At 41.8% G+C, this 25,299-nt stretch overlaps 1 protein-coding gene across 1 annotated transcript; it reads left to right on the forward strand.

The window, feature by feature from the left end:
- Nucleotides 1-688: 688 nt before the first annotated feature.
- On the forward strand, nt 689-14,432 carry LOC139366769 (delta-type opioid receptor-like). Its single transcript, XM_071104472.1, has 4 exons — nt 689-771; nt 1,023-1,324; nt 12,673-13,025; nt 13,688-14,432. Exons 2-4 carry the CDS (start codon nt 1,086-1,088, stop codon nt 14,221-14,223), a joined length of 1,128 nt encoding a protein of 375 aa, XP_070960573.1. The 5' UTR covers nt 689-771; nt 1,023-1,085; the 3' UTR covers nt 14,224-14,432.
- The last annotated feature ends 10,867 nt before the right edge of the window (nt 14,433-25,299 follow it).

A 25,299-nucleotide genomic window follows, 5' to 3' on the forward strand; every position in this document is an offset into this window, starting at 1 on the left:
GGGTAGAAAAGTGTTGAAGTTAATTCAAACAATTCAAGTGAGTCTAGAGTAGGTTAGCATTCTATATTACTCATGGTCAATAACTTCCACATATAATATTATATAGTGTAATAATAATTGATACGATGAAGATATTATTGTTGTGAATCAAATAATGTAGTAAGTTAACGGATGTATGTATTCTCTTTGCGCACTTCGTCTCTCACAGTTGTAGGCAATTCCATGGTTACATCGAATTATATGGTTACATGGGGACATAGACGTTGCCTTGAGGTTCATAGAGATCCTATGTTGAGGTTCATAGAGATCCTATGTTGAGGTTCATAGAGATCCTATGTTGACGCTCATAGAGATCCTATGTTGAGGTTCATAGAGATCCTATGTTGACGTTCATAGAGAACCTATGTTGACGTTCATAGAGATCCTATGTTGACGTTCATAGAGAACCTATGTTGAGGTTCATAGAGATCCTATGTTGAGGCTCATAGAAATCCCATGTTGACGTTCATAGAGATCCTATGTTGAGGTTATTGTTATTTCTCTGACGTCATATTTGAGCGGGAGGGCGCGGCACAGCCCGCGCTGTGCGTGTGCTCGAGTCTCCGCTGAGCCGCGGTGTTGTGCTTGTCTCTCTCATACTCCGCTCTACAAAGTTTGGCGAGCCATATCCTTCTACAATCAAACAGCAAAGATCTAACATCGTTTCGCTCAGCATAATTTCCATATTTTACAGACACAAAAAAAGGAACAGAAGGAACTAATATCCAGAGGGTAAGTTACCAATTGCCCGGATTGGTGAAATTATGCATTACGCATTAAGCTTTAATTGTGTTATCACAGTGAAAATACGATTCAATTACTCTGTATATATAATGGAGTTGGATCGTTTCGATTCGTTTTTTGAAAGGCACATAGGAAAGTTGGTTTAATATACAAACGTAAATTATGAATTATAATTTGACGCACACCTTCAACTTTTTTATCGTTATTTTTTCTCTCTCACTGGTTTCATTCCCGCATAGCCATAGGCATATGCTGGTAGCCCCATTATCTCCTTTTCTTTAGGTGGTCAAGCATAACCAAATATGGAAGGCACCCCGGTTGAAATTTTCAAAGAAGACAAGTGCCTCACGGCGCTCGTCGAAGACTGTTATATGAATGCTACTTCGCAGTCTGGATACCCAGAAGGTCACAATCTGACTTTTGACTCTGACTGGGAAGAGGATCCCATGTCCCCAATCATCCCCATCATCACAGCTGTGTACTCCGTGGTGTTCGTGGTGGGCCTGGTGGGCAACTGCCTCGTCATGTACGTTATCATCAGGTAAGGTTTATCGTGATCTATTTGCTCACTCACCTCAATATTGCATTGATATCAACTTTGACAATTTACAGGCTATTGCTAAAGATTTTGGGTAAATTAAGGGTATGCAAAAAATACAACAATACAGTAAGATGCCCATTTAATACACCTGACTACATTTTAGCACAAAAAAACAAAAAGTGCATCTTTCTGACATCTGCAACACTTGTGAGCCACCCAGTGGCAGGTGCATGTTTAAACTTTATTGTACAGAGTGTACAAACACTATATGATGTGTTGATTATTTTGTTTCAATAATGATCCATACTGTGCCGTTCTATTGGAGGGAACAATACCTTTTTACTATTGGGCTTTTTTACAGTTGGAATGCTACTTTTTGGGGGCTATGTTTAAAAGTGTTTTAAATGTGTAATTTAAAACCAGGGGTCCTCTATAATGCCTGCACCTCATTGGGTTTTATTTATGTGGTGTAGACAAATAAATCAGAGCTGGTGTCATGTGCATTGCACCAACGCCTCACAAAGTGCTCCAGACTAGACAATTACCGCAAATCAGATTGATCGCACATTACCTGTCTTCCATAGGGCCATTCCGTCACCTCCCTAAGTTAATTCAATTCTATTGGTTAGCTAAATGTGATACTCTCAGCTATCTGTTTTTTTTTGTAGCCAGCTCAGTTCAGAATTTGTATATTTTTTTTATCTGGTTGACTTATTTTTTTATCTTGCACATGTTCTTCTTAATAGAATTTTCCTAAATTATACATTTAGTCACTTCGTTTACCCAGAAGTCAAATTCTAGCGCAAATTTCTGTCCATACATTTAGCAATCAGGAAATTGAATGCACTTGCAAAGTGGATCCAAATATGCCTTATTTCATATGATTTATTAGCACATAACCATATGGGCATAATGGAATTCCTCTACTGTACTTCTGAACTGAAGTGGCAACATGTCTCTGTTGTTGTGGTTAAATTACCACCACAGCGCTATGATTGATTTTAGGGAAGATTATGGTTTCAGTCCTGTTGTTGTGGTTAAATTACCACCACAGCGCTGTGATTGATTTTAGGGAAGATTGTGGTTTGGAGTTATTTCACTGGGGTCTGTCCATAATTCACCTGTGACAGAAGTCATTGGAAGATGGAGGCCTCATCACCCCTGCAATGGCTGTAACTTTATCATGTACTCCTAAGGACTAGGATTTGACTATGGTTGTGTCCCAAATGGCACCCTATTCCCTAAATAGTGCACAATTTGACCAGAACCATATGGGTAACATACAATATGTTTGGTTCAAAATGCGACAAAATGAGAGACATGCTTTTTATGGGAGGGTTAAACGATATGCAAATATACAGTACCAGTCAAAAGTTTGGACACACCTACTCATTCAAGGGTTTTTCACATTGTAGAAATAATAGTGAAGACATCGAAACTATGAAATAACACATATAGAATCATGTAGTAAGCAAAACACTGTTAAACAAATACAAATATATTTTAGATTATAGATTCTTCAAAGTAGCCACCCTTTGCCTTGATGACAACTTTGCACACTCTTGGCATTCTCTCAACCAGCTTCCCTTGGAATACTTTTCCAACAGTCTTGAAGAAGTTCCCACATATGCTGAGCACTTGTTGGCTGCTTTTCCTTCACTCTACGGTCCAACTCATCCCAAAACATCTCAATTGGTTTGAGGTCGTTTGATTGTGGAGGCCGGGTGATTTGATGCAGCACTCCATCACTCTCCTTGAGGTGTGTTGGGTCATTTGTCCTGTTGAAAAACAAATGATAGTCCCACTAAGTGCAAACCAGATGGGATTGCGTATCTCTGCAGAATGCTGTGGTAGCCATGCTGTTTAAGTGTGCCTTGAATTCTAGATAATTCACAGATAGTGTCACCAACAAAACACCCCCACACCATCACACCTCCTCCATGCTTCACGGTGGGAACCACATGCTGAGATCATCCGACACGATTGGAACCAATCTTCTCAAATTTAGACTCATCAGAACAAAGGACTGATTTCCACTGGTCTAATGTCCATTGCTCGTGTTTCTTGGTCCAATCAAGTCTCTTATTGTTATTGGTGTCCTTTAGTAGTGGTTTCTTTGCAGCAATTTGACCATGAAGGCCTGATGCACGCATACTCCTTTGAACAGTTGATGTTGAGATGTGTCTGTTACTTGAACTCTGTGAAGCATTTATTTGGGCTGCAATTTCTGAGGCTAGTAACTCTAATGAACTTATCCTCTGCATCAGAGGTAACTCTGGGTCTTCCTTTCCTGTGGCAGTCCTCATGAGAGCCAGTTTCATCATAGTGCTTGATGGTTTTTGCGACTGACTACCTCATGAATCTGGTTGAGAGAATGCCAAGAGTGTGCAAAGCTATCATCAAGGCAAAGAGTGGTTACTTTGAAGAATCTATAATCTAAAATATATTTTGATTTGTCCAGAAGGACAACCATCTCTGCAGCACTCACCAATCAGGCCTTTATGGTAGAGTGGCCAGTCGGAAGCCACTTCTCAGTAAAAGGCACATGTCAGCCCTCTTGGAGTTTGCCAAAAGGCAACCTAAAGATTTTCTGACCATGAGAAACAAGATTCTCTGGTCTGATGAAACCAAGATTGAACTCTTTGGCCTGAATGCCAAGTGTAATGTCTGGGGGAAACCTGGCACCATGCCTAGAAGCATGGTGGTGGCAGCATCATGCTGTGGGGATGTTTTTCAGTGGCAGGGACTGGGAGACTAGACAGGATCGAGGCAAAGATGAATGGAGCAAAGTACAGAGAGATTTTTGATGAAAACCTGCTCCAGAGCGCTCAGGACCTCCGACTGGGGCGAAGGTTCACCTTCCAAAAGGACAACGACCCTAAGCACACAGCCAAGACAATGCAGGAATGGCTTCGGGACAAGTCTCTGAATGTCTTTGAGTGGCCCAACCAGAGCCTGGACTTGAACGAGATCAAAGATCTCTGGAGAGACCTGAAAATAGAAACGCTCCCCATCCATCCAGAGCTTGAGAGCATCTGCAGAGAATAATGGGAGAAACTCCCCAAATACAGGTGTGCCAAGTTTGTAGTCATACCCAAGAATATACCCCACCTCCTTGTGCCTTATTACTTAAATAATTAATGGCTGTCTTGCCTAATCTGTCTTGCCTACTTCGTACTTAAACTGTGTACTAATCGTACTACATGCTCTTTAGGACATACTGTTTCTAGAATAAATAATGCATTAAGCAACAAATATCAGCATACTCGGCTCATCCTACTGAGAATGCGTCATGTAATGCGCAATTACGTTGATTCCCGCCATTCGTTCATTTTGGTATGTGTTTGATGCCATTCCATTTGCTCCGATTCCAGGCATTATTATGAGCCGTCCCCTAGCAGCCTCAAGTGAAATGTATGTTTAGGTTCCACCCCCGAAGAATGATGAAGGTTACTTATACATATTCACGAATTGGGTGTTTGGGAATTTCCTCACGGAGTTGATAAACATCAACAAATAGGGTACTTACAGCTGTCAGTGTAACTAGCTAGCATGCTAACCTAATCTGGCTAGCTAATCTTATCTCTTGTTTAAAAAAAAAATGTACTACACCATATTCAAACGATTAGCCAGATGGATCTATGGTTGGACCTGGAGCTGGATTTATCATAAGCATTGATATAGGGAAAACTTGACCATAGATCGAAACCACTGGCCTATCTTTGACTTCGCCATCTATTGTTATCTCCAAAGTTGTGGCGCCTTCCTTAAATTGAGGCCGCGAATCCACCATAGAAGTCATTTGAAAGAATAAGATGAAGCTCGCGGTTTTCACAGGGGAAGTGAAATGATAGGCTACAATGACTTTGCTCATGATCGTAAATAACCAGTGGTGGAAAAAGTGCTCAATTATCATACTTGAGTAAAAGTAAAGACACTTTAATTGAAAATGACAAAAGTGAAAGTCACCCAGTAAAATACTGCTTGAGTAAAAGTTGAAAAATATTTGGTTTTAAATATACTTAAGTATCAACAGTAAAAAGATAAATTATTTCAACTGCATTTTTAAGCAAAGCAGACAGCACAAATTGTTTAAAATATATATATATATATATATATATATATATTTATACTGTATATATATTGGACGGGGAAGCTAAGGGAACACTCCAACACAGACATAATTTACAAACAAAGCATTTGTGTTTAGTGAGTCTGCCAGATCAGAGGCAGTAGGGATGACCGGGGATGTTTTTCTTGATAAGTGTGTGAATTGGACCATTTTCCTGTCAAAATGTAACAAGTACTTTTGGGTGTCAGGGAAAATGTATGGAGTAAAAAGTTATTTTATTCCCCCCCCCCCCCCCCCCCCCCCCAAAAAAACAATGAAGTAGTACTTTAAAGTACTTTATACCACTGCAAATGACAAGTTCCTTTAGTTTTCTTTCGTGGTTTCTAGCTAGCGTTACACCAATCAAAGCAGTGTAGTGTAGTGAAAGAAAAACTTTAGTGGCCAAAACCATTCATCTTGGGGGGAAAATTGACAAATAATCGAATGGATTTTTCTGGGGGGGAAATAGTGTAGGTGCAAAAACATACATTTGCTCCCCCTATTTTTATTTGCTCCATGGCTCAGGCTGCTAAGTGGTATTTATATAAGGGTGTTTGGCTCATCTCAGTCGTGAAGAGGAATAACTTTGCTGCGGTTTCTGACTAAAAAGACAATGCCATGCTGGTGGGTGGTAACATTCAAATTAACTCAGCCCTGAAACTAACGTAGGCTGAAAATAATTGTGTCATATCATATGAAAAGTCACCGCATTCACATAGATTTGCACAAAGAGGGTAGTTCAGATTTGTCACTTCAAACCCAAATATACACTACAGTGCCTTGCGAAAGTATTCGGCCCCCTTGAACTTTGCGACCTTTTGCCACATTTCAGGCTACAAACATAAAGATATAAAACTGTATTTTTTTGTGAAGAATCAACAACAAGTGGGACACAATCATGAAGTGGAACGACATTTATTGGATATTTCAAACTTTTTTAACAAATCAAAAACTGAAAAATTGGGCGTGCAAAATTATTCAGCCCCTTTACTTTTAGTGCAGCAAACTCTCTCCAGAAGTTCAGTGAGGATCTCTGAATGATCCAATGTTGACCTAAATGACTAATGATGATAAATACAATCCACCTGTGTGTAATCAAGTCTCCGTATAAATGCACCTGCACTGTGATAGTCTCAGAGGTCCGTTAAAAGCGCAGAGAACATCATGAAGAACAAGGAACACACCAGGCAGGTCCGAGATACTGTTGTGAAGAAGTTTAAAGCCGGATTTGGATACAACATTTTTTCCCAAGCTTTAAACATCCCAAGGAGCACTGTGCAAGCGATAATATTGAAATGGAAGGAGTATCAGACCACTGCAAATCTACCAAGACCTGGCCGTCCCTCTAAACTTTCAGCTCATACAAGGAGAAGACTGATCAGAGATGCAGCCAAGAGGCCCATGATCACTCTGGATGAACTGCAGAGATCTACAGCTGAGGTGGGAGACTCTGTCCATAGGACAACAATCAGTTGTATATTGCACAAATCTGGCCTTTATGGAAGAGTGGCAAGAAGAAAGCCATTTCTTAAAGATATCCATAAAAAGTGTTGTTTAAAGTTTGCCACAAGCCACCTGGGAGACACACCAAACATGTGGAAGAAGGTGCTCTGGTCAGATGAAACCAAAATGGAACTTTTTGGCAACAATGCAAAACGTTATGTTTGGCGTAAAAGCAACACAGCTGAACACACCATCCCCACTGTCAAACATGGTGGTGGCAGCATCATGGTTTGGGCCTGATTTTCTTCAGCAAGGACAGGGAAGATGGTTAAAATTGATGGGAAGATGGATGGAGCCAAATACAGGACCATTCTGGAAGAAAACCTGATGGAGTCTGCAAAAGACCTGAGACTGGGACGGAGATTTGTCTTCCAACAAGACAATGATCCAAAACATAAAGCAAAATCTACAATGGAATGGTTCAAAAATAAACATATCCAGGTGTTAGAATGGCCAAGTCAAAGTCCAGACCTGAATCCAATCGAGAATCTGTGGAAAGAACTGAAAACTGCTGTTCACAAATGCTCTCCATCCAACCTCACTGAGCTCGAGCTGTTTTGCAAGGAGGAATGGGAAAAAAATTCAGTCTCTCGATGTGCAAAACTGATAGAGACATACCCCAAGCGACTTACAGCTGTAATCGCAGCAAAAGGTGGCGCTACAAAGTATTAACTTAAGGGGGCTGAATAATTTTGCACGGCCAATTTTTCAGTTTTTGATTTGTTAAAAAAGTTTGAAATATCCAATAAATGTCGTTCCACTTCATGATTGTGTCCCACTTGTTGTTGATTCTTCACAAAAAAATACAGTTTTATATCTTTATGTTTGAAGCCTGAAATGTGGCAAAAGGTCGCAAAGTTCAAGGGGGCCGAATACTTTCGCAAGGCACTGTATTTACACAAGTACGTGGACAACCCTTCAAATTTGTGGATTTGGCCATTTTAACCACACCCGTTGCTGACAGGTGTATAAAATCGAGCACACAGCCATGCAATCTCCATAGACAAACATTGGCAGTAGAATGGCCTCACTGAAGAGCTCTGTGACTTTCAACATGGTACCATCATAGGATGTCACCTTTTCAACATGCCAGTTCGTCATATATCTGCACTGCTAGAACTGCCCTGGCCAACAGTAAGTGCTGTTATTGTGAAGTGGAAATGTCTACTGTATGAGCAACAACGGCTCAGCAGTGAAGTGGTAGGCCATACAAGCTCACAGAACGGGACCGTCGAGTGCTTTAGAGTGTAGTGCGTAAAAATCGTCTGTCTTCAGTCGCAACACTCACTACTGAGTTCCAAACTGCCTCTCGAAGCAACCTCAGCACAATAACTGTTCGTCGGGAGCTTTATGAAATGGGTTTCCATGGCCTAGCAGCCGCACACAAACCTAACATCACCATGCGCAATGCCAAGCTTCTGCTGGAGTGGTGTAAAGCTCGCCACCATTGGACTCTGGAGCAGTGGAAACGCTTTCTCTGTAGTGATGAATCACGCCTCATCATCTGGCATGTCCAATGGACAAATCTGGGTTTGGCGGATGCCAGGAGAACGCTACCTGCCCCAATGCATAGTGCCAACTGTAAAGTTTGGTGGAGGAAGATTAATGGTCTGGGGCTGTTTTTCATGGTTTGGGCTAGGCCCCTTAGTTCCAGTGAAGGGAAATCTTGATGCAACAGCATACAATGAAATTCTGTTTGATTCTGTGCTTCCAACTCTGTGGCAACAGTTTGGGGAAGGCCGCTTCCTGTTTCAGCATGACAATGCTCCCATGCACAAAAAGATGTCCATACAGAAATGGTTTGTCAAGATTGGTGTGGAAAAACTTGACTGGCCTGCAAAAAGCCCTGACATCAACCCCATCGAACACCTTTGGGATGAATTGGAACACCAACTGCGAACCAGGTCTAATCGCCCAACATCAGTGCCTGACCTCACTAATGCTTGTGGCTGAATGTAAGCAAGTCCCCGCAGCAATGTTCCAACATCTAGTGGAAAGTCTTCCCTAAAGAGTGGAGGCTGTTATAGCAGCAATGGGGGACCAACTCCATTTTAATGCCCATGATTTTGGAATGAGATGTTCGACGAGCAGGTGTCCACATACTTTTGGTCATGTAGTGTATTATACTTTGACCAAAACAATGACTTATTGACTTAAATTGTTGTGCAACATCATGGGTAAGCTCTGGCCATCATCTTTCAGCTTGAAAAAGTGGATTTCAACTGGTGTGGGTGTTTAAAAGTATGACAGCTGCTAAGCTAGCCCTGCCAAGGTTTTTTTTCTCCATATCAAAATATCAGACCGAAATGACTTTACTCATTTATACAGTACATGACTGTTGTCATTTTCTCCCCTAGTTACATGTATAGTTGTTTACAGATAAAAATACCTTGAATGATAATTTAATTACTTTTAGTCTGCCTCATGTTGTTGGGACTATCAATAGAATCACCAGCCGAGATGATAACAATTTAACAGATGGCTGAGTTTTCCCATTGGGTTTCACCAAGTTCTTTAATTTACTGTCAATAACAATCTTACATCACCTGAGTTCAAATACTATTTGAAATCTTTCTAATACTTTTGGACCCAACCATTATTTTAATTGTATTTAAACTATTCCATGGCCAGCACACTTGATTTAAATGATCAAACTAATCATCAAGCCCTTGAATCAGGTGTGCTAGTACAGGTCTACAACAAAATTGTGAAACATCCCAAGTATGGATAACACATAGACTTAGATAGACATTGCATCATTGTATCTGCCTCATTATGGGATTTTTGAGCGCATTGGCAGTACCATTGAGGCAATATCCATTTTGAAGTAGTCAATTTGCTTCTTCTACTACTTTTATGAGTTTGCAAACAAACAAGATGGGTGCATACTGCCACCTACAGGGTGTTGTTTGAACAGGTATAAAGTCCAAATGTGCGATTTAGTGCCATCTGCCATTATGGAATGTTTGCTGATCCCTGTTGATGACCCAGATTGAATCATGTGAGCCTTCCTAACCCATAGGAAGTCCACCCAGTTGACAACTTAAAAATGGTAAAAGTCCTTAATGCTAAAATGGTATTTTGGGCACGAGAGTCCTCTATCTATCTCTATGTGGTAACTGCCTACGTGAAATGTGTCTGGAAGTGGGCATGGTGAAATAAGTGGGTGGATCATCGGCGATGGGCGTAACATCAGTGCTATGTGATTGGTTTAGATTAGACGGTTTTGAATGAGCGGTGTTGTTTTTAAATTCTTTAAATGTTTTCATTGGTCAGTTCCTGTGTGGTGATGCTGGTTTTATCGGGACTGATAGTTTGTTTACGTAGCAGTTTAGGGGAACTAACGTAGAAGATGGCTGTTCCAAGATGGCTTAGCAGTCGGACGTGTGTTTTGTCTTGTCCCGTTCTGCCCCGTGTAAATATCATTTTCTTTTTGTATATATTTCGTATACATTTTAATCTCACTTTCCATCTACGGACTGAGTATACTCTCCTGCAACCCGCCTCACCCAATGTGGTACGGATCTACTATTCTTATACTTTAGAACCGGAACCCCCATCAGAGCTAGCCAACTAACTAGCTAGTGGTCAGTTAACCACTGCTAGCGTTCCTCACCGTTAACTAGGACACCAGCCAGCCTTAGCTCGGTCAATACCTGCCAGTCTACACAGCGCGATATCAACCCAGAGCATATCGGACTGCTTTTTCTCTACCACATCTCCGGATTCCTACCGCAAGCTCTGAAACTTTACACCAGATCATCGCAGCTAGCAAGCTGCAATCCGAGTGGCTGACGTCTCTGTCCTGAAGCAAGCACCAGTTAGCCTTGAGCTGGCCTCGAGCTAGTCCCATCTTCCGGCCAGCCGAAGAGGTCCACCAGCCAATTATTGGGCTACAATACCTCTTTTGCCAATTGGCCTGGACCCTTTACTGCCGACACGGAGCCCCGCCGATCCATCACAACTGGTCTGGTGGTTTCAACAGGCTCTCTTCCGTTGTGACGTCGCCAAAGGCCCATCTGCTAGCCCCGGCCCACTAGCTGTCTGAATCGCCGTGTCTCCAGCTCGCCTAGCGTAGTAGCGACTACTGAATTGGCTCCATGAATCACCTATTGCTACTCATTGGACCCTATGATCACTCGGCTACACATGCCTCTCCCTAATGTCAATATGCCTTGTCTATTGCTGTTTTGATTTGTGATTATTGTCTTATTTCACTGTAGAGCTCCCAGGCCTGCCCAATAGGCCTTAGATAGCCCTTTTGTCCCACCCCCCACACATGCAGTGACCTCACCTGGCTTAACTGGTACCTCTAGAGACAAAACCTTTCTCATCATCACTCAATGCCTAGGTTTACCTCCACTGTGCTCACATCCTACCATACCCTTGTCTGTACATTATGCCTTGAATCTATTCGTCCACGGCCAGAAATCTGTTCCTTTTACTCTCTGTTTCGAACGCACTAGACGACCAGTTCTTTTAGCCTTTAGCCGTACCCTTATTCTACTCCTCCTCTGTTCCTCTGGTGATATAAAGGTTAACCCAGGGCATGCAGCCCCCAGCACCACTTCCATTCCCCGGGCGCTCTCATTTGTTGACTTCTGTAACCGTAAAAGCCTTGGTTTCATGCATGTTAACATCAGAAGCCTCCTCCCTAAGTTTGTTTTATTCACTGCTTTAGCACACTCCGCCAACCCGGATGTCTTAGCCGTGTCTGAAACCTGGCTTAGGAAGGCCACCAAAAATCCAGAAATTTCCAGCCCCAACTACAACAATTTCCGGCAAGATAGAACTGCCAAAGGGGCGGAGTTGCAATCTACTGCAGAGATAGCCTGCAGAGTTCTGTCATACTATCCAGGTCTGTGTCCAAATAATTCGAGCTTCTACCTTTAAAAATCCACCTTTCCAGAAACAAGTCTCTCACCGTTGCCGCTTGTTATAGACCCCCTCAGCCCCCAGATGTGCCCTGGACACCATATGTGAATTGATTGCCCCCCATCTATCTTCAGAGTTCGTACTGTTAGGTGACCTATACTGGGATATGCTTAACACCCCAGCCGTCCTACAATCTAATCTAATCTATGCCCTCAATCTCACATAAATTATCAAGGAACCTACCAGGTACAACCCTAAATCCATAACCATGGGCACCCTCTTAGATATCATCCTGACCAACTTGCCCTCTAAATACACCCCTGCTGTCTTCAACCAGGATCTCAGTGACCACTGCCTCATTGCCTGCGTGCGTAATGGGTCCATGGTCAAACAACCACCCCTCATCACTGTCAAATGCTCCCTAAAAGACTTCAGCGAGCAGGCCTTTCTAATCGACCTGGCCCGGGTATCCTGGAAGGATATTGACCTCATACCGTCAGTATAGGATGCTCTCGCTCACAGAAACAGTCTTGAGTGGCAACAAATCTACCCAATTAGCTGTTCGCTTTCCATGCACTCACTTGTGTTGATACGCCCGTCTATGTTAACACACCCATGTTCCCGCAGTCATGTTGAGTTGCAATTACCCATGACTTAAACGTCTGGGGGTCCCCGAGGAGAGGTTTGAAAAAGGCTGCTCTAGTCTGCCAGATGGATGGAGTTTGCACTGGAGTTCCACTGTGCCAGACAAGCTGAATCAAGCCCAGATAGAGTATTTCAGATGATTTCAATTTGTATTTAAACTCGGATATGGACCTAACACATTCTACCCTCCATTCTTGACTCTGTTTTGAAACAGGTATACAAAGATGAAGACAGCCACCAACATTTACATCTTCAACCTGGCTCTGGCCGACGCCCTGGTCACCACGACGATGCCTTTCCAGAGTACTGACTACCTGTTGAACTCGTGGCCGTTTGGCGAGGTGGTGTGTAAGGTGTTCATCTCCATCGACTACTACAACATGTTTACCAGCATCTTCACCCTGACCATGATGAGTGTGGACCGCTATGTCGCCGTCTGCCACCCGGTCAAGGCCCTGGACTTCCGGACGCCGATCAAAGCCAAGATCATCAACATATGTATCTGGATGCTGTCCTCTGCAGCAGGGGTACCAGCACTGTTACTGGGTGGCACCCAGTCCAACAATGGTGAGAGCGCTGGTATGCATACATGCCGTAACACACTAAATCATAAAAGCACGCATACACACACACACTAATGAAGCACACACACACACACTCATGAAGCACACACACAAACATGAATGCTTGAATATGCACGTACGCATGCAAACACACACACACACACACACACACACACACAGTTCTTATGGGTGAAATTGTCCCAAGAGAACATAATGAACATGCCTTACACTGTGCACAGATTGAGTTGGTTCATTTCGTTTTTACTCTCAGATTCCTTAGGTGGAGTGAATCAAAGTGCAGAAGTGCCCATCTAATGCCAGAACATAAAGGTCTAATACAGACCTTCTCTCCTCTATTTTGTTGAGGGGAAATGCATTACGTCTAAGCCATCTGTTGGTAATGAGCTTGCCGTTATCCTTACACCACATATTGTTTCTGAATACAGATGGAGTTGTGGATAAGTGAAAAAAAATATCTGCGCTATTAGTAGGATGTTCCCTTTTTGAGTGCGCATTAGCCGTTCCATAACAGTGTCACAGAGTGAGAGATGAACCAGACGCAGCGTGAAATGTTATGTGTTCTCAGAACACTTTGCTTGAGCGTAGGTGCATTTATCAGTGCTTTTTCTTTCTCGACCTCCCCTCCCCTCCCTTCACTCCCTCTAGGAACCACGGAGTGTGCCTTGCAGTTCCCGGAACCGTACGTGTACTGGGACACCTTGATGAAGGTCTGTGTGTTTGTGTTTGCCTTCGTGGTGCCCGTGCTCATCATCACCGTGTGTTACACCCTCATGGTGCTGCGACTCAAGAGCGTGCGTCTCCTCTCGGGGTCCCGGGAAAAGGACCGGCAGCTGCGGCGCATCACCCGCCTGGTCATGGTGGTGGTCGTGGTGTTCGTAGTGTGCTGGACGCCCATCCACATCTTCATCCTGGTCAAGGCGCTGGTGAGCGTGCCCGAGACCACCGCCGTCATGGCCGCCTACTTCTTCTGCGTGGCGCTGGGCTACACCAACAGCAGCCTCAACCCCGTCCTCTATGCCTTCCTGGATGAGAACTTCAAGAGGTGCTTCAAGGACTTCTGCCTGCCAAAAAAGCTGAAGGGGGACAATGCCTCAGGGAAGAACAACAGGAGCACCGTGAGGGGAGGAAGGGAGGCCCCACTTCCACTGGAGAACCCAGATGGGACTAGAAAGCCGGCATGACTAGCCATGGAGATGTCTTCCATTTCCCGCGTTGGAAAGGAAGACTCCAATGATCTGGGCCTAACCCAGGTGACATCAGGAATGTAAGCACACACAACAGTGCTAATTTAGATGACTGGTGTTCGTTCCATTTGTTTTACTGTTAGGCCCAAATCAATGGTCCGATTCCTCACACTTAGAAAAGGATATATCATTATTCTTTGATGTCAAATTTATTTGCACACATCAAGAGGGGGGAAAAAACATTCCACATGCCAACTATAGGACACACTTGAAAATGATAAGAACCTATATTATCTCAGTTTTACCGTGTTCCTTCATAGTTACTTGCTATGCTGACTCTGCATCTGCACAGTTCTAATTGGATTGCAAGATGCAACATCCTCCTTCTAGCCTCTGCCATTCAATGAAATAGTTATCCTTGACAAAACATCAATAATGATTGGGGAAGCGCTTTAAAGGGGCAACCTGGGATTGGCACATCCATCCATTTTTGCCATATGTCTCTACCAACCAATGTGTATGTGGTGCAGAGATCTATTACATCCTTTGGGAATGAGGCACCCTTATGGGTGGCAGGTAGGACAAGGCAGTTAACGCACTGTTCCTAGGCCGTCATTGAAAATAAGAATTTGTTCTTAACTGACTTGCCTAGTTAAATAAAGGTTAAAATGTTTTTTAAAAAAAGGCATGATAACACAAAAACCTTAGTATTTTTCAAGTCAAAACATATTTGATTTGTCACATGCGCCAAATACAACAGGTGTAGGTAGACCTTACAGTGAAATGCTTACGTACAAGCCCTTAATCAACAGTGCAGTTTTAAGACAAAAAAAAAAAAAAAGTAGAGATAACAAATATTTAAAGAGCAGCAGTAAATAACAATAGTGGGACTACATACAGGGGGTACCGGTACAGAGTCAATGTGCGGGGGCACCGGTGTTGAAGTAATATGTACATGTAGGTAGAGTTATTAAGGTAACTATGCATAGATAATAACAGAGAGTAGCAGCAGTGTAGAGGGGGGGGGGGGCAATGCAGTCTGGGTAGCTGGTCAGGAGTCTTATGGCTTGGGGGTAGAAGCTGTTTAGAAGCCTCTTGGACCTAGACTTGGCGCTCCGGTACCGCTTGCCGTGCGGTAGCAGAGAGAACGGTCTATGACTAGGGTGGCTGGAGTCTTTGACAATTTTTAGGGCCTTCCTCTGACAGCGCCTGGTATCGAGGTCCTATCTATTTATATTTTTGGGGCTAGGGAAAGCTTGTATTCTATGGAGATGAAACACAGGCCTCTGCATGGTGGTCTGCAGGATGGGAGCTACTAAAGAGCTGCTGGAAATGAGTCAGTCAGAATATCCCTTATACATGTTGATGAAATCCTCAGGGACATAGAAAGTACTGGGTGTTAGACATTTTGCCTTGTAATATACTCCCTGGCCAGTTTATTAGGTACATCACCACGTTCATAGAAATGGATCGCTCCTACAGACAGTGAGCCACGTGGCCAAGGCTTGCTATATAAAGCAGGCAGACAGGCATCGAGGCATTCAGTTACTAATCGATTGAACGTTAGAATGGGCAAAACAAGTGACCTAAGCAACTTTGAGCGTGGTATGATCGTCGGTGCCAGGCGCTCCAGATCAAGTATTTCAGAAACGGCACGACAGTGTCTAGGAGAATAGTGCGACAAACAAAGAACATCCAGTCAGCGGCAGTCCTGCGGTTGATAACAGCTCGTTCATGAGAGAGGTCGAAGGAAAATGGCAAGAATTGTCTAAGCTGACAGGCGGGAGCCATAAACAGACAAATAACGGTGCAGTACAACAGTGGTGTGCAGAACTCGTCGATCTTTGTCACGGAGGAGCTGTTGCTATCACGTTTGCAGTTGACGGCCACACTGGGTTTCACTCCTATCAGCTAAAAACAAGAAGAAGGGTCTCCAGTGGGAACATGATCACCAACACTGGACAATTGAGGAGTGGAAAAACATTGCCTGGTCCGATGAATCTCAGTTCCTGTTGCGTCATAGTGATGGCAGCCAGGATTTGGCGTAAACAGCATGAGCCCATTCTGCCTGGTGTCAACGATACAGGCTGGTAACGGTGGTGTAATGGTGTGGGGAATGTTTTCCTGGCACACGTTATGTCCCTTGATTCCAATTAAGAAACGCTTGAACGCCACAACGTATCTGAACATTGTTGCTGACCAAACCCAATAGAGTATCTTTGGGTGAGATGGAACGGGCTGTTTGAAGCATGATTGTACCGCCATCCAAACTGCAGCAAATGCGTGATGCCATTGCATCAGCATGGACCAACATCCCTGTGGAACATTTCCAACACCTTGTAGACTCCATGGCCCGAATAATTCAGGCTGTTCTGTTGGCAAAGGGAGGTCCGACCTGGTACTAGATGTGTGTACCTAATAAAGCGGCCGGTGAGTGTAGCTGCTGATGAAAATTCACTACAAAAAATGTGTTATGCTTAGAGTTTTATTTGCTATATTCTATAAATTAATGTAGTTGTCTACTTATTTACATATCTTATTGACTATATTTTTGGTCCATTTTTGTTTTTAATGTATCTATTTATCTTACTGTATTTGTCTTGTATGCATCCCAAATAGCACCCTATTCCTTATATATTGCATATGTAATCCATGGACCCTGGTCAAAAGTAGTGCACTATATGGGGAAGAGGGTGGCACTTTTTTTTGTGATGCAAGTTTGTCATTCTGTATGTTTCCGGGCCATATGTTTTGCCGAAGCAGCAGCAATTCTTCCTGGGTTCCACACAAAAACATAAAACACGACAAGTAACAAAAGCACTGAAACACTGATAGACAATAACAGTCACACAAATGTAAAATATGATATACAACAACAAAAACATATATATATATATATATATATATATATGTGCCTTTTACGTCCAGGATAAAGCATCTCCAGCCAGAAGTAAAGGTTTGATACTACAACGTGGACACTGGGGTCAATTCAGCGCTCACATTTATCAAAATACAGCCTTGCCAAACCCAAAGTCAAGCATGTATAATAAGTGTGCTGTTTGACCCTAGTCTGGCTGATGCTCGGGGGACATTGAGAAGCCAACAAACTTCCCAGTGAGCTAAATTTGTTTAAAAGAGCGTTGAAAAGATGCTGTAACGACGTTAAAAATGTATTTTCAACCTATTTTTGCTCACTGGAAACATGTTCGTTAAGAAGAGTTACTGTAGGTGACTTGAGACAGGCTCATGTGAAAATCCTGGACCTGAATGTTTTTTTTTCTTCAAATTTGACAGAGGGCTTACATCAACGTTGACGTCTGGAGCTATCTCCTTTGTGTCAAGTTGTTCGTTTTATGATATCAATCGCGTGCTATTTATATGGCTTGCGCCTGGATACACGTGTTCATATTTGTACATTCTTACCGTAGAGAAACATGAGTATATCAATGCAACCTAGGAAAATAAATACATTCAGATTACTGTGTGATTAAAATATAAATAAATAAATACTATATGAATCTTATACATAAATTGCGTAGTCAGAAAATATAATTGCACAGGCATTTTGAAATGTGCCATTATTTCATTCATGTCAAGGAGCATTGCAATGGGACGTATTTAAACTAAATCATTCAAGTGTTTAAACGTTTGGTCAAGCAACGTCTCTGGTTTGTAAATGTTCCAATTCTCACCGCTTATCCTTTGGAATGTGTATTCAATGACTACGATGTACTGTGTAACTTACGTGTCTTTCAATCTTAGAACCATGGCATTCGTAAAACTTCTGATTCCTTCTCAGAGCCATGTAGTACATTATAAATACATTCCTCTTCCGTTTAAAGGGGCAATCTGGGATTGGTTCATCCATTTTTGGACTATTAAATGAAATACAACCATTGATTCTTATAGAATATAACTTATGAGTACTTATTTCAACTATTATACCAGGACTCAAATTCTAAAGTTGTTTGTCGTTTTGTTTTCATGAATGGTCAGTCCTCGCATCAATAGCTGGTTATATTACATTTCTCCAGCCCCATCCCTCAACTGTTTTACCAAATCAAGTGGCGTTGTGACTGCATTGTTGTTCTTCAAATCCCAGATTGCCCATTTAGGAGTTTGATAACCAACCTAATTCAGTCCATCGTATCTGAATAAGGACCCGGGTAGAGCACTGTTGATAATAGCCTTTCGAATGATTTGAAAAGGAAGATGCATAAAACACAATCTTGGTGTATTTTTAGACCTGTTTTACCGTGTCATTGTGTCCTTTTCTTTGTGACTAATTGCGGTGTCTTTGTTGGAGTACAGACACCCGTTTAGTCATATCAAAGGCACAGACACACAGTTATGTAAGTGGCTGTCTTGCTGTGAAAACACAGAAACACTTTTAAAAAAAATGTGTTTAGAGTTGAGGGCAACAAGACATTGAGATATGATTCAAAATAATACCAATAGTTTATGAATTCATACGAGACAGAAATGTGTCTTCTGCTGTACCCAATTCTGCTGTAGTTTGAGAAAACATGTCCTAATTTGTCATTAACTGTTGTTTAATATCATTGTTTCAAAATCTAATTCACCCGTTCAGTTTTCTTTCAAATGTACAGGAGGTGCTCAGCAGTGGCGTCGTTAGGCCTGGGTTTCCGTGTCTTCAGTCCCCCCATGTTTTTGATGCAGCCCCAAACCATGCAGTATAAAAATGTAATATATGTTTTACTGACAACTTTAATGACAAAATATATATATATATATATATATATATACTGTGCTAGACAGTAACAGGCACTGCAAGAAGCCCCTGGAGTGACGCGGTGCCCGCTGTGGTTTCAGAACGCAGTGGACCACTATTTTATTAGTATTTTTATTCACTTAGCTACTTACGTTTTTCTAGGGTTGTTGCATTGCCAAGATGTTAACCTGCAAGTAAGAATTTCATTGCACTGTGTACTCCATGTATGTTATGTGTATATGACAAATAAACAAACGTGAACTTAGACGGGAAGGGTAAGGGCTGCCAGAAAGAGGGGAAAAGATGGCCAGCTTTGAGGTTAGATTCTAGGTGAACAAAACATTGAAAATGCATAGGCCCTTAAAGGTGCTACATATAGGATTTTGTGGAATTTTTGTGAACTCACACTTGAGCCTTTTACTTTCGGTTTTGCTCCACCAGCTTCAAACAGCTGTAAAACCACAATTTGTTGATATTTAAAGGATAGTTCACAGCGATATTTAGATGGTACAATGATTCCCTACACAATTCAGTGCTTGTTCTCACATAAACTCAATTCATGTGAGAAACCAATTGGTGACTATCACAGCCAATCACAACGCGGGTGGGTATGTAATACTGTCAAACACTTATCATTCCACTATTACTGCCATTTATATCATGGACATTTTCTGAAATTACAATGGGAAAATGTAAAAAAGATGACGCTCCAACGGGAGAAAACAATAGGCGACTATCACAGCCATAGAGGTCATAACTTATTCCATCCTACAGGTCAAATTTAGTTGGGGTCTCATGCATCTTTATATTCATTTAGCCTAACGGGCTATGTAGCTCCTTATCTGTCATGTTTGGAGTTGTGTTGCGCTTTTATGCGAACATTAGAATTTTTCTTTACAGTTGAGATGTCCCTGGTTCTGTCAGTATACATGAACTTTAAAGCGCAACTGCCTCTAAAAAACAACTTATCGTTTAGAAAACAGCCTGTGTGGCATTCATACGAGTCAGAAACATTTATGTTGTCAAAATTGACTACAAAGTGCAAATAGGATCATTTTGGTCATAAAGTCAGTTTCATCCAAAAGTGAGTTTTATGAGACTGCATCACAACGTAAATGAAGGTTGGGTTTGTTTCAATCCTGCCCACAGCTGGCAGCAAACAAGTAGCCATCAATTCGGAGTGCAGCAGCACCCGATCCGATCGTAATGATTGTGATACATTTGGATTGACTTTTTTTATCCCTATGGGGCTAATTAGGGACAGTGTGTTAATTCCAAAAGTTTCAAATTTCAATTACTTAAAAACCTCAAACCAACAATAAATTGTAGAAATTAATTTACAAATATTGTAAACATTTAACCTTTTACTGCAGTGGGCAAAATTAGGGTTCCACCGAGTGTTTCTTGGTAGTTTTAAACAAATCAACTTTGAAACAAAAGTATACACCCACTGTACCATATAAGATATAGTGTTAAAATGTAGTCAATTTTGAGTTTGCTTCCCAATACTACACCTTATATACATCACAGAAGACTGAAATACAACAAAACCGTTTGACATAGAAACACTGGATTTTTGGCTGTTTTTTTGTGTTTATAAATTATGAAAAATAGAAATAATATTCCACCCATGAGGCCACCAGAGGGTGATTTGGTCATTTGACTGCAGGAAAGGGTGAGAACTAAAAGGTGTGCAACATGAAAGTATTTCATATTTGTCATTTACATTGTGTAATTTATTGATGGTCCCTAACTAGCCCCGGCAACAGGCCTGTTCTGTTATTCTGGTGTCTCTCTCCATCATATCCAAAGTCAGGTCCCACACCAGCCGGCTGAAGCTAACTGGCGAAAGTGCAGTCGCCCTTTAAATCTAACTAATTACATGTTGCACTTCTGCCTTGCTACCTTTTCAGATGAGCCAAAGGAGGTGGACAGATGAGAACAGCAGGCAAGTGGAGCACTTAGAACAGCAGCAGCCAGGGGCAAATGGTAGGGAAGAGGATGGTTTAGGTGACCCGGACACTGGCCCAAAACAAGTTAAACTACCCCGGTATCCCCTTGACCATTTTGCAAACTAAAGAAACACCAGATGAGACACGGAGACAGCAACAGGAGAATAGGATATGGTGGAGAGAGACACCAGAAGAACAGAACAAGTCATGACAGAAGAAGATCGACAAATGAGACAGTAACAAACAAGAACGTGAGACCGTGACAGACGGCACGAGAGAAAAGTGACAGAAGAGGACAGATGGAGAGAGAAAAGAGGTGGGTTGACCACACAGTATACTGCATCACTTCAAGCTGCTCTATAAATTCCAATTCAACAGGTGAAATACAGACAGTGAAAACGACACAGAGAAAGCGAGGGAGAGAGGCAGAGGAGGGGTGAGCAATACGCTGCTCTGTAGATTCTAATTGTGTGTGTCTGTGTGTGTGCACTGGGATTCTTTAATCCGTTTGGCTCATTGGACAGGTCAGAGTCTGACCTGGTTGAGTGGTTTTTGGCAATACACTGTAGATATACAGTACCAGTCAAACGTTTGGACACCTACTTATTCCAGGGTTCTTTTTTTAATTTGTCTATTTTCTACATTGTAGAATAATAATGAAGACATCAAAACTATGGAATCATGTAGTAACCCAAAAAATATTTTAGATTTTAGATTCTTCAAAGTAGCCACATTTTGCCTTGACAGCTTTGTACACTCTTTGCATTCTCTCAACCAGCTTCATGAGGTAGTCACCTGGAATGCATTTAAATTAACAGGTGTGCCTTGTTAATTGGTGGTATTTCTTTCCTTCTTAATGCGTTTGAGACAATCAGTTGTGTTGTGACAAGGTAGAGGTGGTATACAGAAGATAGCCCTATTTGGTAAAGACCAAGTCCACATTATGGCAAGAACAGCTGAAATAAGCAAAGATAAATAAAAGTCCATCATTACTTTAAGACATGAAGGTCAGTCAATGTGGAACATTTCAAGAACTTTGAACGTTTCTTCAAGTGCAGTCGCAAAAACCATCAAGCGATATGATGAAACTGGCTCTCATGAGGACCGCCACAGGAAAGGAAGACCCAGAGTTACCTCTGCTGCAGAGGATAAGTTCATTAGTTAACTGCACCTCAGATTTCAGCCCAAATAAATGCTTCACAGAGTGCAAGTAACAGACTGCGTGAATCAGGCCTTCATGGTCGAATTGCTGCAAAGAAACCACTACTAAAGGACACCAATAATAAGAAGAGACTTGATTGGGCCAAGAAACATGAGAAATTGACATTAGGCTGGTGGAAAAAATAAAAGTATTTTATAAGACTTGGCAAGACTTGGCATTTGTCCTGTTCTGAATTCATGTTCCATTTGGAAAATAATGTGATGGGTCAGGCCACTGAAAAAAAAGTGAATGAAAGAAAAAGGTAATATCATCTCACCGCAACATCTCATTGACTGGGCCAAGCTTTTAATCATATTTCTCTCTCAATGAACTTCTCCCCTTTTACTACTACATATGTATCATATCAAGGGTTACTTGCATGTGGACATTGAATTAACCTTTCAAATTGCTCAAAATAGCAGTTCATCTTGCAGTTCCTACAATCTGCAGTATTTTTGAAAAGTATGGGAACATGCTACATTCATAGACAGTTCTATATGCCACTTGTTTTGAAAAAAGGATAGATTATCATAGACCACAGAAAAATGACAAAGAAATAGTCATGTATTTTATTATTTCTCATCCTGCATTAGTACCCTTTAGTTTATCTAGTGAACTCTAATGTAGACATCAGAAAAAGAACACATTTGGACTAGGTACACAATGTACCTTTTTTGATGTTTCATGGTATGTTGGCTACCCATAATGTTCAAGTGGTTGATCACAATCGGGTAGATTATGCAACACATACACACAGAGGCTAATCAGTCATTAACTTTGCTTTCTGTTTTAATATCCAGTATACATTTATGCCTGACTAATATATAGTGAAGGTAGGAACCATGAACTTATAATGAAAGTGATTTACTAGTACGTATGTGAATAGGCTCCTGTAATGTTTAGTCCTGGATCACAATGTATGTTACTGGAGCGCCCCCTGTTGGAGAAGATGTTACCTCTCTAAATAGGCTGCTGTAATGTTTAGTTCTGGATCACAATGTATGTTACTGGAGCGCCCCCTGTTGGAGAAGATGTTACCTCTCTAAATAGGCTGCTGTAATGTTTAGTCCTGGATCACAATGTATGTTACTGGAGCGCCCCCTGTTGGAGAAGATGTTACCTCTCTAAATATGCTTCTGGGGGAAAGTGTGTTGAAATAGCAGTGGGCAGGATTCGAACCCATGTTTCATAAGTGCATGGAGTGTACAAAACATTAGGAACACCTTCCTAATATTGAGTTGCACCCCCTTTTGCTTTCAGAACAGTTTCAATTCGTCTGGGCATGGACTCTACAAGGTGTCGAAAGCGTACCACATACAGTTGAAGTCGGAAGTTTACATACACTTAGGTTGGAGTCATTAACTCGTTTTTCAACCACTCCACACATTTCTTGTCAACAAACTGTCGTTTTGGCAAGTCGTTTAAGACATCTACTTTGTGCATGACACGAGTAATTTTTCCAACAATTGTTTACAGACAGATTATTTCACTTATATTTCACTGTATCACAATTCCAGTGGGACAGAAGTTTACATACACTAAGTTGAATGTGCCTTTAAACAGCTTGGAAAATTCCAGAAAATTAAGTAATGGCTTTAGAAGCTTCCGATAGGCTAATTGACATCATTTGAGTCAATTGGAGGTGTACCTGTGGATATATTTCAAGGCCTACCTTCAAACTCAGTGCCTCTTTGCTTGACATCATGGGAATCAAAAGAAATCAGCCAAGACTTCAGAAAATAAATTGTAGACCTCCACAAGTCTGGTTCATCCTTGGGAGCAATTTCCAAATGCCTGAAGGTACCACGTTCATCTGTACAAACAATAGTACGCAAGTATAAACACCCATGGGACCACGTAGTCATCATACCGCTCAGGAAGTAGACGCGTTCTGTCTCCTAGAGATTAACGTACTTTGGTGCAAAAAATGCAAATCAATCCCAGAACAACAGCAAAGGACATTGTGAAGATGCTGGAGGAAACAGGTACAAAAGTATCTATATCCACAGTAAAAACGAGTGCTATATCGACATAACCTGAAAGGCCAGTCAGCAAGGAAGAAGCCACTGCTCCAAAACCACCATTGAAATAGCCAGATTACGGTTTGCAACAGCACATAGGTACAAAGATAGTACTTTTTTGGAGAAATGTCCTCTGGTCTGATGAAACAAAAATATAACTGTTTGGCCATAATGACCATCGTTATGTTTGGAGGAAAAAGGGGGAGGCTTGCAAGCCGAAGAACACCATCCCAACCGTGAAGCACAGGGGTGGCAGCATCATGTTGTGGCGGTGCTTTGCTGCAGGAGGGACTGGTGCACTTCACAAAATGGATGGCATAATGAGATAGGAAAATGATGTGGATATATTGAAGCAACATCTCAAGACATCAGGAAGTTAAAGCTTGGTGGCAAATTGGTCTTCCAAATGGACAATGACCCCAAGCATACTTCCAAAGTTGTGGCAAAATGGCTTAAGGACGACAAAGTCAAGGTATTGGAGTGGCCATCACAAAGCCCTGACCTCAATCCAATATAAGATTTGTGGGCAGAACTGAAAAAGCGTGTGCGAGCAAGGAGGCCTACAAACCTGACTCAGTTGCACCAGCTCTGTCAGGAGGAATGGGCCAAAATTCACCTAACTTATTGTGGAAAGCTTGTGGAAGGCTACCTGACACGTTTGACCCAAGTTCAACTATTTAAAGGCAATGCTACCAAATACTAATTGAGTATTCATTCTCTCTACTATTATTCTGCTATTTCACATTCTTAAAATAAAGTGGTGATCCTCAAAAAGAAAGGAGGACCAAGGCACTCTTCATATAATTAATTAAAATGCCTTTATTAGTATGGCATGTTCAATAGAAACAACGTTTTTTTTTAAACCGACGCATTTCGGCTGGGAGTAGCTTGGCTAGGTGTGTCCAATCAATTTTGTAACCACTCCCTCTTCCAATTAGGGCTAATTGGAAAAGCTGTTCAAAAGAGGACATAGTATTCCTTTTTTTTGTACTCCCTGATGAAGGCCATGCAGTCGAAACGCTTCAGTTAAAAAAAAACGTTGTTTCCATAGAACATGCCATACTAATAAAGGCATTTTAATTAATTATATGAAGAGTGCCTTGGTCCTCCTTCAATTTTGATGACCAATTTACCCCTTTTATCAAAGAGCACCTTCTATTTACCAAA

Source organism: Oncorhynchus clarkii, chromosome 15 (genome assembly GCF_045791955.1).
Source record: "Oncorhynchus clarkii lewisi isolate Uvic-CL-2024 chromosome 15, UVic_Ocla_1.0, whole genome shotgun sequence".
NCBI lineage: Eukaryota > Metazoa > Chordata > Actinopteri > Salmoniformes > Salmonidae > Oncorhynchus > Oncorhynchus clarkii.

Bases quoted from the DNA above. Each gene is read 5' to 3' on its own strand.
- LOC139366769 (XM_071104472.1), top strand. From the start codon at position 1,086: ATGGAAGGCACCCCGGTTGAAATTTTCAAAGAAGACAAGTGCCTCACG. The intron at 1,325-12,672 runs GTAAGGTTTATC...GTTTTGAAACAG, and splicing joins GTCATGTACGTTATCATCAG to GTATACAAAGATGAAGACAG. The intron at 13,026-13,687 runs GTGAGAGCGCTG...CACTCCCTCTAG, and splicing joins TGGCACCCAGTCCAACAATG to GAACCACGGAGTGTGCCTTG.